General features: G+C 37.1%; 1 protein-coding gene across 1 annotated transcript; it reads left to right on the forward strand.

Annotated features, from left to right (window-relative positions):
• The first annotated feature begins 1947 nt into the window (after positions 1 to 1947).
• Positions 1948 to 17653, forward strand: LOC146001695 (neuralized-like protein 2). The gene is made up of 4 exons (XM_083139350.1): positions 1948 to 2069; positions 3471 to 4250; positions 10321 to 10453; positions 12880 to 17653. Exons 2-3 carry the CDS (start codon positions 3527 to 3529, stop codon positions 10437 to 10439), a joined length of 843 nt encoding a protein of 280 aa, XP_082995476.1. The 5' UTR covers positions 1948 to 2069; positions 3471 to 3526; the 3' UTR covers positions 10440 to 10453; positions 12880 to 17653.
• Positions 17654 to 18037: the final 384 nt, after the last annotated feature.

The following is an 18037-nucleotide window of genomic DNA, read 5'->3' on the forward strand; positions in this document are numbered from 1 at the left end:
GTTCATATATGCACAAAAGCACTAACAATAATGAGATCACTCTACAGGAGGAGAGACTTTTTCACTAGAGAAACTAAATTATATCTAATCGAAACTCTAATATATCCTATTTTCGATTACTGTGATGTGGTGTACGGCACGAATTTACAACGTAAAATATCGAACAGAATACAAAAAATACAGAATTCTTGCATTCGTTACGTTCTCTCGATCAGGAGAAATCAGCACATCCTACCCTTGCTCAATACATACAAAATCCTTAACATGTCTAGGCGACGCCTACTGCATCAGTGTTCTACAATATATAAGGTATTAAAATTGCAAACACCTATCTATCTCCACGAGAAACTGACATTTAGAAATTCCATACATCCATACAATACTAGAGGTCGGCGAAAAATAGACATTCCCCGCCACTCTGCTATCAGTTTCGAAGGCTCCTTCTCCCTCTGGTCTGCAAAGGTTTGGAATGCTCTTCCCGATTATATTTCTTTTGCTACAACACCCCAAAACTTCAAAGAACAAGTCGTATTATTTTTATTGCAGAGACAACAATTGAGCATTAGCTCGTACGGCTAAGCAACAGGAATCAAGTAAAGTAAAACCATGTATTTTGCAAACACTTATCTGACACAACGAATATTTCAACCTGTGTGCATGCTATTTTAGTATCGATCTGGAAATTGCATATGTACACGTGTGTATGTGTGTGTATGTGTGTGTGTGTGTGTGTGTGTGTTAATGTATCTGTCATTGTATTCTCTTATAATTTTATTATTTTTCATTTATGTCGTATTCATTCATGTTATGTTATTTGATTTCAGTATTATTCAGTATTATAAATGTATGTATTGTAACTTTTATTCACCAGAGTTAGGTGGTAGAGCAGCCCAAGGCTGAATCTCGCTCTGTAGTAAATAAAAAGACTTTTCAATTCAATTCAATTCAATTCAATTGTCAAAAGAGCACCAAACAGCTGCAGCCACTATCCCGCTTTGATAGAAACTGTGTAAACATCTACTCGCCACATAATGGTCGAGTCGAGCAGACAAGCCATGAACTCGTCCCAGTAACTCTCCCGGTTACTCGACCAATGTAAACCAGCCATAAGTGCAGAACTTATGTATTCACTGTTGTCACCCAAATAATACAAGAAATCAAGTACAAAATGAAACACGGCCATGTACAGTGGGATCCATGAGTATTACCGTGCAAATTGTCCATGACTATTTTCATTAATTTTTCTTTTACATCCTGTGTGTTTTTAAGCTATGGATTTTTATGTATGCTGGTTCAGAAGTTGTCAACAGCTTGTATTGAGATTTATTTTAATGTTTGAAGCTTTTATTGGGTCATTTAAAGTGCACGAACATGGTGATGGGCAATTTGCACTGCAATACTCATGGATCCCACTGTACGTCATAGTAGCTCTGTTCCAATGAGATCTTTCGCTTTCTGACGTGTACGCCAGTGTAAAAGTTCGGCCGAAACTGGATTCAATGTAACAGACAAATTTATCTGTGATGTGACGATACCAATTTTCGGGACGGGAAAATCTCGTAATTTGCCAATGCCAGTGTCGGCGATTGGGGGGGGGGCAGTTGCTCCCACTTTTTGCCACTTTTTTCCCGCTAAACCTTATGTATCAAGGGAAACTAAACAGTCCTTGAACTCCAGTTTTGGAACCAAATCGCCGCTATTGGCCGATGCTATAGGAATCTCGATAGAAAAGTAATTTTCCAGAATTTCAGAAAATTGCAGGAATCCCGAAAAGTCAGGAAATTATTTCCTGAAGTGAAGATTGTGACAGGAAATTTATTTTCCGATCTCCGTACCGTGTTTTCGGAGGCTTCGCTTCGCACTACTAACAATAATAGTGAAATATATCACGTGCGAAAGGTAAATTATATTCGTCGAGTTTGGCAATACTGCCTGTTGATTTGTCTTGTTTGGATCTGTGCTGATCTTGTAGTTTCCGGTTTGTCTGAGGATGTGATTTCCAGGCAAGGAATGTAGATTTCGAGGTTATACAAGTAATGGACGACTGTTTCTTCCAAGAAGACAAACTAGTAAGTATTGATTTAAGTGTAATTCTGTAATCCTTGTAAGTACGTATCTTAGTTCCACAGAAGTTATGTCTACCAACACTGTTACTGTTCGTGTACTTGAACAAGCTAGGCCTCGTAACGCAGACCACAGCACTTTTCGCGTTTTTTTTCGTTGCGTATAGCCGTAATATATTGTTACAACATGTACGTTCGTTAGTGTTCTTGAAAAGAAAACACTGTTCTGAATTTTAAAAAGACAGTTTGGATTCTGTCTTGCTTAATTATGGTTTTATATTGCAATTTTTAGATGAACGAAAGTTTCATGTGGTAGCACTCGCCTTGTAATAACATTATCAACAAACTGAGACTTAAGTGTCGTACAATTAGTACTCGAGGTGACATGTTATCAGCAGATACATTTCATTCAAATGTATATAACATCAGACACATATTTTCTATTAGAATGAAACTAGAGAATTGTTCCGGCTTCGGGAACAAATAGCGGCGCTTTGTAACCGGATCTGACTTACAGGTTTTTGCTATTTTAGGTGAGTAATGATTGCGTTTTGAGAATTGGAATCTAAAAGCGTAAGTTTCAGCCTGTCTGGTTAGATGCTACTTTTCATGCTGATCCTAATATCTGAACAATTGGCGCCTTTCTAGAATATTTGTAGTTAAATGTAAGCATTGAAAGGTTGTTACGTTGCTAATGGTGTACCAGCCACTACTTTGAGGATATTGGAAAATTAGTGTGTCCTGTGTGTACAGCCAAGTTCAGTTTGTTTTGGGCGATGTGAGATTGAATAATTGAAACAAAGTGGAGGCTTAGACTATAGTACAAAAATGAAAATAGGGGTGGTCACTTTGTGTCCATTTATATTGCAACTGACTGTACTAAGTCTTTGCTGCTTACTTTCCTGGTGTATTCCTTTCTATAACTATTTGTCTTACCAACTTATTTTGTAACTGTAATGAAACTATCTGTTTTTTGTACACAGCTCCTTTAAAGTTTTCTGTGTTAAATTGTCACAATTCTCTTCTCCAAGCAAGGTGCTAATAAATGTGATTTGAAACACTCAGGATTCACTGTGCTGGGAAAACACTTACAGCCAAGCACGAACATTAATCATTGACTATATCCATGAACAGATGAATCTCAATATTGTTTCAAAAGAAAATCATGGACTAGCATGCATTTTTAATAAGTGCTAGTGTTTTATTTTTTTTATCATGTCTTATAGAATGAGAGATTCAGTGATATGGAGAGTGTTATGCCTTGTCCGATTGTAACTTTTATATTAATATGCATTCTTCGCATGTATTAACCATAGAGGATGTGAAGAATTTTTGCAGTGTCCATTTCATCATTATAAGGTACATAATCTTTGGATGCATTGTCATAACTTTTGCTTCTTTTTGCAGTTCTCTACATAGAGGAGACATACACAAGATGATTCATTAATAATTAAGCAACAACCATGGGTGACAAGTGTAGGAAGACAATCACACGTTTTCATCCATCCCATGGAGAAAATATTATTCTTTACGATGACAACACAGTGGCATACCGTAAGGCCAGTTTCGCACATGCATTGACATTCAGTGAAAAACCTTTACTACCTGGTGAGATATTTCTGATAGAGATAGAGAAGAACGAAAGAGGATGGAGTGGTTACATGAGGCTAGGACTAACTCAACTTGATCCAAATACCCAATTTCAGCTTCCTCAGTACGCCCTTCCAGACTTGGCAAATATGGGAAATTCATGGGTGTTTGCTATTACAAAATCTCATAATGTGTGCGATGAGTATGAAGGTTCCCCAATCCCATTGGACAGCAGACTATTTACAGGTGCAACAAGTGAACCACCCTTAGGAAACATTCTTGGTAGTGGAGATCATATATGTACCTCAAAAGGGACTATTCCTCGCAGTGTGCTCAAGCCTTCATTGGCTCATCAGTCTTCATGTCCAAATATTGAGGTCGTGAAGGATCGGGATGATATTTTGCCAACAGATGTAGGAAGCAGAATAGGTGTTGTGTATATTCCTCAAGGGGAGTTGGCCGAAATGCATTTTATCATCAATGGAGAAGATCAGGGCCCATGCACCAAGGACATTCCGTACAGGGAAGGGCCTCTTCATGCTGTCATTGATGTTTATGGTACAACTAAACAAGTTCGAATAGTCCAACTGTATGGAGGTAAATATATTGTATTATTTTTAGTTTCTTTGTAGAAATTTGAATTATTCGAAGTTGTATTTGCGATTTTCAATTTATTAATCTTAGGAAATTTTTCATACTTTTTTTTGGTATGAATTTACGTTACCAGAAGTATCTCCAATTGCTTTCAAATTCAGCATACTCACAAATTTTAGCCTCGTAATCACAAATGTGCAGTTAAAAATTGGCAGTCACATCTAGAAATAGTGGGGTGGTTGCCACAGTTCACAGCCAAATGGGTGCATGAAAGAGCCAGATCTGACACCAAAAGAGCTAAGTTGGCAACAGTGCTCCCAGCTGCCTCAGAGAGGAGGACCTAGGGGAAATTGTCCCTCTCCCCCTTAAAGAGTTTTATAGATATCTCAACCATAAAATATATTGTGTTGATATTTGAATATTTTACTGCCATAGCTGGAAGAGTCAGTCAAAAGAAAATTGTGCAACAAGTAGGCGGATAGCCCGTTGCCAAGACACACGACACACCGGCTCGGTCCCCTCGACAGACAAAGACCGGGCGTCGCTGCCTACCAAATATCTTTCTGTTATAAATATATAAATGCCACGACTACGCTCAGTTCCTGCGGGGCATGAGACCCCGCATCCCAAAGTTCGGGTAAGGGTCTGTTTCAAGATAATAATATAATCAAAAGTTAAATTTACACTTACATAACCAAGACTTCAAATTATATTAGCCCTTTCTCATGCTTGAACTCCACCGCAATCGCACCCGCATCCCACTGACCAGTGAGGATACGCATACGATTCGCGATTGAAATCAACATAATCAATTCTGGCGTCCTTTGGATTGATAAGGCCTCCGCCTCACTGACCAGTAACGGCGGGACACCTCTCCAACCAAAAGGAAGTCAGTTAATTTATACTTATTAGGCAAACTTACTTCAAAGAAATACCAAATAACGATTATAAATTTATTTACTAATCCATATATATGTTAGGATAAAAGCAAGTATACAATCTTCAGATTGAGAAAAATTTACAATGCCAAAATTTAATTTCTGTTCAAATAACTTCCGAAAAACATAGACTGAAACTTGCTTTCTCATAAAATACAATCCAGAGAGCTCCCTCTTATATATATATATATATATATATCGTCCATATCCCAGCTTAACTTGGTTTCAATAAACAGGTGACAAATTAACAGTAATGACCGACAATTTCCATTAACCAAAACCAAAAGAAAATTACATAAACTTCTTTCCGTAAATATCTATTTGTGCTTCTGTCATATTTTCACTTCAGTATTATGTTCTTTAGAACTCTCGAGGTATACTCCCCTCTTCGGGGCCAACCTCCAATAACATTCATAACTAAAGATAAGGGGAGCCTGTCTCTACCCAATTACCAAAGCCATCTCTCGGCCACAAACTACAAATGTTCGCCTGGAATTACATAACATAACAGGGGACACTGTCTACCCTCTTTGGCTACTTACATTGCAAAAGCAAAACAATAGATTTTACATAAAACGAATTTCTATAAAAACATTTACTCGACCGGTCACCTATTATAACTGTTTCAAAATTATATCTAACATAAAACCAAAATAAGAAAACCCATTAAACGTTCCGGATACTCAGACTTTAGAAACGGACGTAAAACTATATAAGTTATTAGATTTAAGAGACATCCTCTGACCAGAGGTATGCTCTCGGATTTAAGTATCAAAGAAACAAATTTATTTAAATGAACCTCCTGACCAGGAGAATTCAAAATGATTTAAGAATTAAAACAAATAACTCGACGAGAAGGAAGTATAACTTGAATTTATACCGGAGTCACACTGACCAGTGCCAACTTCGATAGAATTTATGAAACAAAATTTTAAATTATTAAGATTAATTATGTATAAATCAAATTATTTACAAGCCTGCCAAAATCCCCTTTAAGGATCATGCTGACCAGCACAAATCCAGAAAGGTGGCCTACGGAAAACTCAGGACATTGTAGAAGGGAGAGCTGACCAGCCACTCCCCTCACAATGCCTGTGTTCTCCCAGCCCTGGACCTCGACAAGCGAATTAATCACCTAACGATTCCGGAATCTACTGCTATACTGAATTCATCTGCCAGCGAGAACGCTGATATTTATACTTGCGAGATTGCGCAATCCTATTTCTCAACAAAAGATTTCGACAAACTGAAAAGTTATTTTTAGCATCTAACAATTACCCTTTCCAAAAGACATATCCAGAAACACAATGCAAGCTAAACTTATTTACAAACCCACGCAGCGCCGAACGAAAAGAACTCATTGTTGTTAAGGAAGAAAAACAACGCAAGCTTCTACTTGCTTTGCGTTCTTTCTCGTTGGGCCGAAACTGCGTTACAATGTTAACAAAGATAAAAGATAAAAATGTACATTCAAAAGATTAAAACTCCAAATGAATTTATACGAGGGCTATTAAATATTAAAAAGATTTGGCGCTAGCCCCACGAACCATTGGCACGTGGTTAGGTTAGGCAAACATAGTTAAAATTTCGTGTCGTGGTAGTATCAGGATCTAGAAATTGCAAACAATTGCGATCCATTAACACTAGCCCCACGAACCATTGCAACGTGGTTAGGTTAGTTTCGGTTAGGTTAGGCAAACATAGTTAAAATTTGGTGTCGTGGTAGTATTTGCTTGTGAAACAAAAGAAATCACGAAAATCGACGCTTTCCATTCCGAAAACTAACGCTGTATTTTAGCTTATTTTGCAATTTCTAGAAGTTTCCGACAAATTTTAACTTCAGATTCGTGATTAGGAGGCCTCAATTAGTAAGTATACCAAATATGAAGAAAATCGGAGAGGGGTCCGGTCATCTCAAGTCGTTCCTTTATTAGTTTAAAAAAATATTAGATTTTCCCTCAATTGATCTCTCACATAGCCAGACACATGGGTCATTTAACTTACATTATGTTGCTTTTAGCTTTTATATTTAGTGGGTCTACTTCCCATTTTTCATTGAGGTGTCCTTTTTCACGATAGAAGTCATTGGCACAGTTTTTTGTCCCATGTTTCGATGTTTGAAAATTCAGAAATTTTTCAAAATATGGAAACAAAACTGCTTTTTTAATAGTTTCATAGTGAATATTGTTGGTCTCTTTTATAACATTGCAGAGAATAGTTTCAAAAATTGGGTACTAATCTGATATTTCCCGGACAGATTTCTTCATTTTTACAGAAGAAACTACTTACCGTAATAAGATCCTGTAGCATTGTCTAACATCTGGAAGGTGTTTTGTGTGATGTGGGAATGTTTCATAGCAGAAATTCATGTTTTTTGTTGAAGATTAATTCTTCGACGGACAATAGTGTTTGGTGCGTAAACCATCGTACATCATCACGTGTCGTGATTGTGTTTTGTTCATGTTCATTGGGTATCCAGTGTTTCGAACTGTCTGTTTGCAACGAAAGTTAGAAACATGACATGTCGTGGATGTGTGATGAAATTCGTACCGGGTGTGGAAGATCCAGTGGATTTTTTAATTTAATTGAACATAGGATTGTGAAGAAAGGAAAGGAATGTCGAAAATGAGGCAGTGAATGTAAGCTACTCGTTAGAAGGAATGGGCTGTGGGTATATGCCTAATATGACGTGTCGTGGATGCGTGGTGAAATTCAGGTATGTTTTCCATATCCTGGAAATGGTTTTCTTCAAATTTAAAAGTGCAGTAGTGCAATTGCCCCAGGGGCGGAGCCCGTAATCGGTGGTAAATTTGGACTCAAAAATTTCAAACTAAAATAACACATTGCAACAAATTTGAACTTTGTGTCTTGCCGCGAGATGAAAGAAGGTGTTCTTTTCTAAATCAAATACGCTGATTACGAAAATGAAATCAGAAATGTTCCATCACGTACCAATTTTTCTGGAAAAGATATGCTATATGTACTACTTAGCCTATATTTCATATAGTAAGTATTATATTGTAATTCACGAAAAACAAAGTAGCAACTTTCTTGACACTTGGAAACGACTCCATTACAGTACAGGAGGAACCTGTAGCTGGATAAAATACAGATCATGGAACAAAATTAATTGTTTGTATTACAAAACATAGAAAGGGTAAGAGAAATCTGCAAAAAGCTTGAAATGTATTTATAAGTTAGAAACATGTCCTGGAAACTTTCCGTTTGTGGGTGAATGGTGAAACTTCTTGTAGGAGTGTCCAGCAGTAATCTACCAAAAAAGTTTGGTGACAATCTTCCCTTATATCGTCTTTCCATGGCAGCGATATCTTGGTGAAATCGCTCACCATGTTCGTCACTCACATCTCCGAGATTAGGCGAGAAAAAATCCAAATGAGAATACAGGAAATGTATTTTGAAAGAAATGTTGCACCCCATAGCCTTGTAACAGTCCAGCATGTATTCTGTCAGTTCTCTGTAATTGTCAGGCCTGACGTTACCCAAGAAATTGTTGCATACATCTTTAAAGGCAAGCCAAGCTGCCTTCTCAGTATCTGTCAGCAACTCTTCATAGGTTATGTCATTCATCAAGTCACGAATCTGAGGACCAATGAAAATACCTTCTTTAATTTTTGCAGTACTAATCGCAGGAAATTTGGACAGTAAAAATTTAATACCCTGCCATCTTTGTCCATTGCTTTCACAAAATTCTTCATGAAGTCCAATATCAGATGGAGCGGTGGTAACAGCACACTGTCTTTGTGAAGAATGTGTTCATTCCAATTCTGCCTTTGACAATGGCTGTGACATAGATGGCGTGTAGTCTATTGGTTGGTCACTACCATTGTCTGTTTCATCTTCCAGTGTCCATTCCGTTGGTGATTTTGGAACTGGGAGAGAATCGAAATGCGGAACTGGGCACACTGCAGATTCCAAATTTGGATATGAAACTGTGTGTTTTGATTTACTTGAGATTACAGTTAGTTTCATTAAACAAAAGTAATCTGTTATGTGGTCTCTAGGTTCCCTCCACAACTGTGGTACGGCAAATGGCATAGATGGTTGGGTTCCATGCAACCAGCCTCTTAAATAGCAAGAGTAACATGAGGAACAGTTCTGTGGTGCCTAACACTTACCCTCATCTACCTTTGATTCAAAATACAACTCGTACGCCTTTTTGACAAGCGGGGAAATGGGATGTCTTTGGGACTTCGTCGTGAACTCACCACACACATAACAGAAAAGGTTTGGTAAATTAACACACATCCTAGACATCGCTGAACACAAGAAACACGCAAACACACACAAACAGTATTCTTCACGTTAGGGGTTTTGCATGACACACACTGCAGGAACAGACACTGCATGTCCAACTAGCAACTGACTGATGCAAATAACTGCAACTCCATTATACCTCAACCAAGTGGCTATCTATCCCTTCCCTCTCCACCTCCTCTCCTATGCAAAATCGAGCCCTAGTAACAGGCTGTGCTGATAAGTGCTGCGACAACAATAACATGCAGTCGTGCGCTGATAAAATTGAGTTTTCAGAGAAAAGTTTAGGTTATAGCGAAAAACGGTTTTCAGTATCGTCATCAGGGTACTGAACTCCATAGGAATCACATGTTTTTGTTCTGCGGCAATTTTCATTGTCGCACAGTGTAATTTTTTAGTTTAAATTTCCCACCGATTCCGGGACTGATAACCCCAAAGACCATTCACGGATAGCGCCACAAAACATTACAATTTTCTTCATAAAACAATGCGAAAAAGTTTTAAAAAAAAATGGATCAGATGAGCTTTGTTCACAGGTATTTCTTGGGTTCCGAAGGTTGAAACACTGCATAACGAATGAAAATCGACAAAACACAAGCACGACGTGCGATTATGTAGGAAGGTGTACGTGCCATATTGTGTCTCAGGCAAGTGAAAAGACTACGAGAAAGAAGTACTCGTAATGTGAAAAATTGCAATTACTTTGATCAAAAAACGTAAATACACCTTAGAGAATGTTCCGCAAAGCAGATAGGTAAGTACAAATGTCAAAAATTGACAAAACGAAGAAGTTATAGGTGTCCGGGGAATATCAGATTTTTACCAAAAATTGTTACTAAAATTGTTCTTTCCAATTTCAGTTGCAACTCTGCAAAGTGCATGTCGAGATGCCATTATGCAGCACATAACCAAAACTGCTGTGTCGTCACTTCCTCTTCCAAAAATGCTCAAGGAATATTTGCTGTATAAATCTAATTGAATTCTGCTTACTTGGTAAGTTCTAACATTAATTATTTGCTCTATTTTCAAGGATAATTTTGATACAGGGCTGTAGAGTTTCTATTATTAGATGGGCCATGCTTAAGAGGTCAGCAGTGTATTATTGATATACAAAAAAAAGTATTTTTCCCAAAACCTTTGAAAAAGTGTGATTTCTTATTTTTGTAGGTATGAAATACTTTTGACACACAAATAATGCTCAGAGAAGGCATGACACATGCAACTACCATGCCATGTGGAAGTATGCAGCGGAAGTAGTACCAGCAAGGAATGAGACTAGAATGTTGTCCATGTCTTAAGAAGCAGCGATTATGATAACTTTGACACTGACTTGGACTGTTCAGAAACTGAATATCAGGAACCATCAGTTGATAAAATTGGTGAGATTCCGAAGTGGCCAAAGGAATACTCAATCAACCCAGTTACGGAGGTGATGAGTGGTCAGCCCGACGTACCCCCAGTTATTGTTGTAGGTTCTCTATGATCGGATTATGCTATTCATTCATAGCTCACCACCAATATCCTCATGATGGTGGGAGGCCACCAGTCCCATAATCTCAGGAGAAAAGTTGTGAAGCTTCCTTACCCCTGCCCTGGAGACTTGAACCTGCAACTGTAGTCGGAACCCAAAGCCTATGACCATGGTGCATGACCCCAAGGAATTCTATACATATAACAGGGAGTCTCAACAGATAGATATTTACTTTAAAGAAAGTCAAGATATTATGCTTGTGGTCAACTATTTTTCCTATTTTTTACAGTACAATAAATGTACGTGGTTATATACCTGCACTGGAATTTGATAAAATTGAATATTTTGAAATCTAAAATTGTGTTGAGTTGTGGTTAAGATTTGTTCACGTTGTTTCTTCCAGGATGAAGTCTGAACCATTAATTCTTACATGCATTAGTGATTAAAGCAAGTTGGAATCTCTTGTTGAAGTAGGGCTTCAGATTTCATCTTATCCAGCCTTGCAGTAGGGTTTTTCATTGAATGAAAAACTATACCTAAGGGAATTTTGTATTTGTGATTTTGGTGGACACGCTGTATAAATATGTGTGCATTGTAAAGAGCCCATTTGATACTGCTGAAAGGAAAGTCATAGTCGTCACTTACAAGTGCATTGGTGACCATTGTAAGCTGTTTAAGCCATGAGCTAATGACATTAGTCCTATGTCCTATTACATAATTGCTATCCTTACTATGCTTGATATTCCACAGAATCATAGAGTAGCAGTTGCATATCATTTCAAGAAGCCAGCGAAAAGTAGGAGGTCGGTGTTGTTCAAAGTTTAGCCAATCTTCTTTAGAAACATGTAACTTTTTAGAAACTGTGTGTTTTAAGTTAACCAGAATTGTAGCCAATTTTTGTAATATGAAAAGCGATGAATGTACACATCATTGCCTGAAAATCTATCTAAATGTAGATTCTCAATTTTGTGTTCAAATTTACCATGTTAGTCACTTTATCTTTAATTTCTTGTTTTTCTGTCAATATTTGAACTATGTCAATCAGGCTCATAATTTCCCTCTTTCATTTCATCTGAACCGATTTCAAAACACAAGAAAAATCTGTGGATGAAAATTGCCCACCAGTGGAAGGTAATTATGATACACTTTTTTTTGTTCTTCCCCATTTTTGCATTCTGTAGCTACAGTTGTACAAAAAAAAAGTATGCAGCATCAAGCCACCGTGGCCACGGTGGCTCAGTCGGTAACACATCTGACTTCCATGCTCAAGGTCCTGGGTTCGATCCCCGGCCGGTTCAAATCCGTGAACTTTTCTAACATTGGAAGCGGCCCCGGCACCTACCCAGCATCGAATGACATGGGTACCTGGGGGAAACCCTGGGGGGTAAAGGCGGTCAGGGGCATGATGCTAATCACATCACCCCCACTCATGACCGGATCAAGAAAGTGTGGGGCGTTACCCCCACACCCCCTATACGCCTTCATGGCATGGTGCTAAGCACAGGGGAGAACTTTACCTTTTTTAACTTTAGCATCAAGTCACCACTGTTGTGATAAAACAATTAAATGATTAAACGCACTGCCATGGAAATAGACGGCTGGGCAGAATTGCATGGGAAAAGCAAAACGAGAGCGGGACAACTGTTTCCCGCGCACTATGTATCAGTGTCGACCGGGTTGCATTGCCTAGTTCGAGCTAATTTTGTGTCATCCCTGACATTTCGAGCAAAGACTGTCAGTTTGTATCACATGGATTGCAGAGACCAACTCTACAACGAGTTCTTTCATTCTCTTAAACCTCTGAACACACGGGATTGTGCTCCAACGTGGCAACGGCTCTAATTTCGTGGCCATGCATATAGGTACTCAGATTTATTCATTGTGCTTCATTATCAAATAGACATATTGCCTGTATGTAATAATGTAAAGTATATTTTTTTTTCGGCAGGGTGAGCTGATTTTAAGGCTGATTAATGTGGAATTCCAAGAAGTGAGAAGTGGTTTTGGGATGACGAGCCAGTAAAAATATGGATTGGTAGCATGAGATATTTCCTTGCTTTGTACTAGAACTTAATTTGAAATTTTGTTACTGCGTGACTGTCAATTTGTCTTTTTAACTAAATTATGATAAAACAGATTTAACTTATTATTTAAATGAAATGGGAAGTTGAATTCCTTCATTTATCTTGTAATTCTTTTCTGCATATTATGTATTTGTAGAAGATTCTAGCTTAAGACCAAAGAATTTTGATTCTTCTTTAAGAAGTAAACATCTGCTTCATGATCTGAAAGATTGATTAGAATGTGGGAACCTAATGTTAAGTGAAACACTTTTATTACCAGTTATTTTTATTGTATTGTGTGGTACAAGGTGTTTCAAAAAATGGTAACTGAAACTCAACACTCAAACCATGTTCAGTCACCTATTTTTTTAAAAAAATAACCTGTGTTACATAAATGAGAGAGGCATTTCAGGTGTTCTATTGCACTGCTTCAGATCTGCATATTAGTCAGTTTATTTGAATTCTCTTTACGTGTGGTTAAAAGGTTTTCATGTACAATATTACAATTACAAAAGTTTTGTTTGTAGGTGTGCAATATTTCAAAACACAAATCTGAATGTGAGATATTGGCAAAATGTTGCAGATAAACAGCTTGTTATTTACATGTGTGAATATCAGTTTATTTGAATTGACTAATCTTTAGCACATACATGAAGCAAACACATAGTAAACAGCAGTAAGTATTCTTTGAACTTCAAATGCATCTTTTTCTTTCCATGTTAAAATAATCCACTCTATGTATGGTGAAAATACCGTTATTTAAATTTCTAAAAGCCCCTAATGCTCCATACTTAGATAGTCATGTTTGGCTTACCTTGCAACAGATAACACAAAAAGATGTAAAATTAAACCCTGCTTTTGGCCCCATCTCAGTCATCATTCACCATGCCACCTGCAAATATATTGGTATGGTGCCAAATTTATATCATCTAATTGTTTGTGCCCCACCCTGTATAAAGTAAATATTGAAGGAGACAGTGCCAAATCATGTTAACATCTCATGTATCCTTTGACAACAGTTTTATTTTTATATTCTTCACTAACTGTTTTTGTTAGATTTTCTTACATATCATAAATAATAACAATAATCTTGCCTAAATACTAATACAGGAAACATGTGATCTTTTGTGTATGCTACATGCTCAGAATACTATACATTTTTTTATAAAAGAATCTCATTCTTCAGTCTTGGTGACTGTCCCCACATATTATACAGTATTTTTTCCTAATTTACTTCACTCTTCTGCTTTTTTAGACTAATTGCAATAATGAGAATAAATAATTATTGTATGGAATTGATGAAGGGGGCACACAAAGAATGTTCATGCTAGAACTCAAAAACCCAGAATTTTCAGTGATGAGTCAGTGAGGAGATTGTAAACAATTCATTCATCTCTGTACCACTCAAATGGCTACAAGATTTCATCTTCATGTTTAACTTTTAGTGTTTTATGTCCTGGTAATTTCATTCAATGAAGAGCCCAGTAAGTAATGATCTTGAAACAGAAATTCAGATGTATTTTATGTTTTTGATATACATCAGGGTCTCCCCTTTATCATTCTCAGCTCGGGACTAGTTTCAGCTTATTAGGATGTCTCCATTGATTGGTTTGGTTTTATTGTACTTTCCTTGTCTGCCACTAATTTCAAAGATGATGAGTGATGATATGATGAAATTGATGAAGGGATATTCACAAAGAACACCCATGCCCAGGCTGGGATTCGTACCCAGGACCCCTGGTGTTAGAATATGCTGTGATAACCACTTTGGCACGGAAGTAGAAGCAAACTGTGTTATCATAAATCTAAGAAATGTGCCAGTTGAAGGCACTGTGTGATAAATTTGTGGATGCAACATTATTATCTCCTATTACGAGTGGGAGATGCATTTCAGCCTACTTTTTATTTTGAAATGCCATCTGACACTACTTAACAAAATTAGTAAAAAAGTGGCAGTGAAAAGGCAAGACTAACAGTACAGTATTGACTAAAATAGCCTTTTCCCCTTCAAAATCCAGGTGTGCAACTTACTTGAGTAAATATGCTATTAGTCCTATTATGAATGGCATTACATTGACACTGCAAAGATTTTTAAATATTCCTGTGTTTGGATTTAACAGTCCATTCTTGCACAAGATGCTGGATAGTAGAGCATCCTCTTACTTGTACCAATAAAACATTAGAAGACACACATTAGAAGGTTTAACATTATTATACCATTTAACTTCTAATGTGGTCTTCTAAAGTTTTATTGGTGCTTTTTTATTATTTTCCTGAATTTTTATACCATTTAACTTGTTAGTTGATTTAATTTGAAATTATAATTGAAATTTCAGTTATAGATGGGGACCTTGCCTTTTTGGTGTTATTTTTTTTTCAAAAGTGGTGGTATTTTTTCCCCAAATTTGCATTTGAAACAAGTTTTGAAATAATAGTAACTACCCTGACATTCACTACGAGATTCGGCAGTGAGCGGCCTGGCATCAGCGCTTGCCTTTCCCAGAGAACGGGGACTGCGACAGTCGGTAGAGTCGGCTATTAAAATTACAGTTTTCATATTGTGTACTAACCTTGACTACAGAAGGTGTTGAAAATGATGCCCCTCCGCTGCAAATCATTCCTGGCATCTCCGAAGGAAATTGGCATTTACACGTGCAAGTTCATCTACTGTAATTCTCCTGATTTCTCGTACAATACTCTCTTTTAACTCACGGATGGTGTGCATATTGTCTTTGTATACTTTATTTTCCCATTTTTCTTTCCACTTTTATTCAGAATTGACCCTGTTACTCTAAACGTTTTTACGAGGTTTAATATAGTGGTCCTATGTGGAACGGGAACACCAGGAAATTTCGTTGCAAAACATCGTCGCACTTCTCCTCAATTCCTTTTTCCGAAGTAACACTCGACAAGATAAATCCTTTGTTGTAATGTAAACTTTTGTGGTTCCATATTAAGCCACAATCTTCAACACACGGACACGACACAACACAACTTCCGAGGGAGGATTATACTGGCGTCAGTCTGCAATGTCAACAGAAAGGGAAAGAGAGCGAAGGCATGGAGAGCAAAAAAAAACCCAGACTGTAGCATGCGACTGTTGCGGACCCGTTCACCAGGAAAGACAAGCGCTGATGCCGGGCCTCTGTCTCGTAGCGAATGTCAGGCAATGCTCTGTATCATTAACTGATATATCTGAAAGGGAATGTTTACAAACCACACCAAATGTATAATCAAAGATTAATTATAATTGCTAAAGTCTTCTGTAGTTTGAAGCATGTGATGTGTTTGTTTTGTTTAGTGTAACTGAATTTTCAATAATTGTACTTGGGTGCTTATTTTGTTGTTAAAATGCATGTATGATCAACATTTCCAAATTGTTTTGATTTGAGATTTTTTTCTGGTCATATTCTGTAGTGAACTGCAGTGAATTTAAACTTTCATATTCATCTAAAAACAAAGCATGAACATTTTGCTTTACAATATTAAGCAACATTTTCATTGCATTGTGAAGGATATAGACAACTTCCCATTAGAAAATTATAATGTTGTAACAAGCAGTGCTTTGGTGCAATTTTTTTTCTGTTGAAATTATTTACCAGAATATCAAGACAAATAAATCATGCTATAAAGGCCTGTCAATAAAGAATGAGAATAAATTTATTATGCACTATTAAATTGCATGAGAGAGTAAGGTATTTTAGTCTAGTGTGAAAGTGGACAAACCACCGAGGTAAATTTAAAACAGGTTACTGCATGCATCTTGTTGTGATGGACAATTGACTAAATGCCAAATGATTTTTGTGTACAGGCTATATATAGTCTTGCTGAAGATGAATTTTTGCTCCAGGAGGAGCAGTATGCAGCCTTGAAATTGTGTGTCCATTGGAAAATATCTGCCAATGAAGTTTACCAATTGTTGCGGCAGTCTTATGGGGAACATACACTGTCAATCAACGGCATTTTGCTGGTTCAAAGAGTTTAAAGTAAAGTCATGTATCAACAGCAAAGATAGCAGCCACAGCTGCTGTCATTGTTTCTGAATATCTCCGAGCAATTTCTGATGACCTGGCAGACAATTACACATTTCTCATGGCAGTGCCTTCACCGCTCTTCGTGCCGAAAATCCTAGAGCTGTACCATCTGACAACACCAGACATTTCCCAATATTTGACTAAGAAAAATATCGAATGTGTGCCCCACCCTCCATACAGCTGACCTTGCTTCATGTGACCCTTTTCTTCCCCTTTTTTTCTAAAATTGGAACATTTTGACTCTAGCTGTCATGACTGCAAAAGCAGTTGTGATGTCCATATCAATTTGTTTTTATGTATTCCAAAACTGGCAGATGTCTTTGCTGAGTAATACATACATTCTCATTCTTTATTAATTGGACCTCATACATAATCAAAGTTTAACTGAAGACATTATTGTAATATCATGATCTGGATAATAATAATTTACAGTTGTGTCATGGTAAAAAATCAAATATTTGTACTTTGAAACACTATGTACCTGTGATATTTCTATGTAAATATGTACAGTATTGTATTCACTGAAAGAGCCTAATAGGTGAACTGTATTGTAAAACTCATTGCAAAGAAAGTTGTCTTTTGCCTCAGTTCAAGGAGGGAAATGTGTGCTTAAAAAAATAAAATCTTGAAGTAAACATGTTTGTATTATTCATGATGGATGCGGTAAAAGTGGTTTTAATATTTCACATGTAAAGTTCTGTATTTCTACGTTGCGAATTGGATGGTATGACATGTGGGACAATGAAGTCAGTAGTCCTTCAAAATTAATCTGAAATACCATCCAATTCGCAACGCAGGGATTAAAAAAGAAATTATGTATGGAATGATTGTATTAATTTGAAACTTGTAGATGTTTGTTTTTCAAACCAAATTTCACATAAATTGTTTGAAATGAAAGAAAAGAGGATTGGAATACTTTGATGCTATTGCTATTAATTTCATTTATTTATTTATTTGTGGCCTCTCAGATGGCATAGTGGTAAGTAACGTCATTGCCTTGTAATCAAGG

Source organism: Lepisma saccharinum, chromosome 17 (assembly GCF_977018435.1).
Source record: "Lepisma saccharinum chromosome 17, izLepSacc3.1, whole genome shotgun sequence".
Classification (NCBI taxonomy): Eukaryota; Metazoa; Arthropoda; class Insecta; order Zygentoma; family Lepismatidae; genus Lepisma; species Lepisma saccharinum.